The 3461-nt window shown below is 34.7% G+C and overlaps 1 protein-coding gene across 1 annotated transcript in view; it reads left to right on the top strand.

Annotated features, from left to right (window-relative positions):
• The first annotated feature begins 525 nt into the window (after positions 1-525).
• Positions 526-3461, top strand: part of LOC100166321 (angiotensin-converting enzyme) — a 47214-nt gene continuing 44278 nt past the window's right edge. Inside the window, exons 1-2 of the mRNA XM_029486626.1 lie at positions 526-698; positions 1071-1449. Coding sequence (XP_029342486.1) covers positions 526-698; positions 1071-1449 — 552 coding nt within the window. The remainder of the gene's footprint in view (positions 699-1070; positions 1450-3461) is intronic.

Here is a 3461-nt window from a genome sequence, read left to right on the forward strand (position 1 = left end):
GACTATTATATTATGCTATTATGCAGTTCAAGGCGAACTTTCGACACGGCGCGCCGCCGTCCTGCGGAGAGTCGTCTTGTGTATAATATAATACACATATCGCTTCCCCACCTACGCCAGACCGTTGTTTTATTATTATTATTATTATTAGGAAGCCCGGCGGCGGCGGCATTCAAGTCTCCTCGTCGTCGTCACCGTCGTTATCAGTACCTACGTACGACTCATTAGGCCGCCTCATATATGCAACGCACACGATTCGTCTGCCACCAGTCCGAACATCGCCGTGTTCGCGTAGTTAGTTCGGTTTTGTGTGACGGAGTTTGTATCGTGCCGAATGGTCCGACTTTTTTTTCTGAAAACGTTCCTTTTCACCGACAATCACGTTTACAAAATATATAATAGCAAACGAGGGAACCCTTCGCAATAGTTTACTTGGGAACTATTAGCTGGGTAAAAAAAAAAAAAAAATCGTATCGTATATTCGCAGCAGTCGATTTTCGTCGGGTTTTTCACCGGCGATATAACATGAACGCCTTGACGACGATCTTTGTCGTTTCGGCAACGATCCTTTCGGCCGCTAGGCTGGCCCGATGCCAGGCCGACCGGGTGGACGACAAGTTCTTGGATCCCAACGATTATTTTCTGGCCGGCGGAGATCTACAAGACCGACGTCGCATCCTGCAGGACGCGTTCAACAGGTCCGTACAATGTTATATCCTGTACATTTACAGTGTGACAATAAATATATATAACACTAAATATTTATTTATATGTATACTTTACAAATATTTTTGAAAACGTAATCGATTTTTACAAAAGAGAAGAGTTGCAGTGTAACTTCTATTTCACATTTCGTACATAATATTGTATACACATTTATTGTATTGCGTTCCATAAATGTGTAATATTTAAATTAAATACCACCTATAGACGAAAACCAAATTTTGGATTTTAAGTCGATTGTTACGAATTAGATCTCGCCTACTCCTCCATCTCACATTGTATCTATTTATATTAAATTTTTGTAAAGTATATCGGCTACAATATTCTAAGTCAGACTTCTGGTGCAGGTACTCTGTGCAGCAGCAACAACAGGCGGATCAGCAACCGCGGAACGGTTTCGACGGGATATTCCAACAGCAACAGCGACAGCAGCAGCAGCAACAGCAGCAGCAACAGCAAGGGTTCCAGCGGAGTGGCCGGAAATTCACTACCGACGAACCCGAACAGAATTTCGAGACTTCCGGTAGGTTCACGTCCCGGACCGATCCTCGGGTGTCACCTATACCGACACCCCCGATTCAACAGGGACCTCTGACGCTGTCCAACAGCAACATCCGGCAATTGCTGCAACAGCTCGACGTGGCCGGATCGCAACAGTGCAACCTCAACGTGCAGGCGCAATGGGATTTCGAGACAAACGTCAACGAGGGAACGCAAATAAGAGCGGTAGGTTATCTGTTGCGATTACTTACAGCTTTTATCGTTACGATTATGCGTATGCCACGGTATCCGGGATATCGATATATTATGTTATACAATTTCCATCATAATAACATTTTATAATAGTTATCACTTGACAGCACTTGCGTGTTATATACATTTTTTTTTTAAATTTGGATTCCTACGTTGGCGACGAGATATTTTTGACGGATAATTGAATAATATGCGACTACTTGCAGATGCTTACATTGCTTGTGATCTATAATACTACACCACTGATATATCTATACACCGAGGCTATTGTAATACATCAAAATGCTTATAATAAATCAATAACAAGCCATATTATATTACATTAACGGATCTAAAAATAATTTGATAATAATAATAATTTGACTTTTATTTTGTATTATTACCTATGTACGTATAAAAGATTTATTACCAATTTCACCTCCTGCATAGGTATTTATATTAAAATAGGAAAACTTGCATACTATTATATAACCTTTGTGAATTTTTTTACGGCACGATTATGACAATTATTACCTGCTATATAGGTAATTCAATATATCTCATTACACCGTGAGTAGGTGATTATCATAAATTATAAAACTTTTTGTTGACGATTTAAAAACAAATGTTTACCTATGTGCGGAACAGGTCTAGTAAAGACATTAGTTATGAATTTATTTGAATAAAAATATTAGGTAAGTACAGACAATTATTTGGTACTTATATAATGTTATATTACATTATATACTTTTTTGAACCTTTATTTGAAATTAAAATAGTTTGGTAATGATGCGTTATAAGCTTATAAGACTTATATTAATAGTTTAAAATTTAAGAATTATTACTTTTTTATACCTTATCTCAAAATAATAATATGTAGGTACCTTATTCGAAAAAAAAAATCGTTAAAATTATCAATTATAAATTATAATCGATTATTTTATCATCTATAGAATTATTGAATAAATTTACAAATGCTCGTGACAATATTTATAGTTTCCAATTTTAATAACAGTAATATTACTATTTACCTACTTACATTTATACAATTGTTTTATATATTATTATGATTTATGATGATTATGCAGTTAGTATTGGCTAATTTCATCAGTTATTTTTTATATAGAACGGTGTGAATGTATTTTGTCCACAAAAATACGCTCTACGGGAATAATGGTAATGTTCTATATAACCAACCAAATTTGATAATTTTTTTTTAACTAATAGAGGGTTATATTTTATAGACCTCATTGAAATCCGACATTCAATATTCTAATCTCAAGCTGTATAATATTTCTTCAAAAATAATTCACTTTTAGCTTTTTTTACAAATTTTATCATGGGCAGGTACCATTATTTGAGATATAATAAAAATTCGGAGTTCAATGCGGCCTGTGTTTATTCATTCAGATAAAAAAATAGTTTTCATAAACCGACAATTGTACGAAGCCTGAGAATTATTTCTGTGAAGTCATTTTTTTTGTTATAATACGCTATATCAACCCCCACCTCTTAAATAGGTATTGGGTAGTAGATAAGTGGAAAAGTATTATAACTAAAGTGGAAACTAAAATATGAAATATGATTTTCAAATTTTACAGAATTGCGGAAAATGTGAAAAACCAGCCCCGGGCCCCTTAATAAAAATAATAAGGTCTGAGGTACTCGGGGACTGCCGCGGTAAAGCTATTGCATAGCAATTTTGTAGCTATGTATCATGTAATTATGACTATATTTATTTTTGTATGACATTAATTCAAGTTTTTTTGTTGATAATGGTAGATAAACACCGTACGGAAATATTTTATTTGAGACTTTTTTGCTTAGCAACTGGTTAGACTGTAAATAACGAAAATAATAATAACATCTTACGGTCACGCTTTTTCGTTACGAAAAATGTTTTTTCAGTCACCACGCCAGGCCCGCGATAAAAGCTATACAATAGCTTAATAATTTGTATACTAATATGAATTTATCGCTTCACTAAAACATTATTTCTTGATCTT

The sequence above is a fragment of the Acyrthosiphon pisum genome, chromosome A1, assembly GCF_005508785.2.
Source record: "Acyrthosiphon pisum isolate AL4f chromosome A1, pea_aphid_22Mar2018_4r6ur, whole genome shotgun sequence".
NCBI classification, from domain to species: domain Eukaryota; kingdom Metazoa; phylum Arthropoda; class Insecta; order Hemiptera; family Aphididae; genus Acyrthosiphon; species Acyrthosiphon pisum.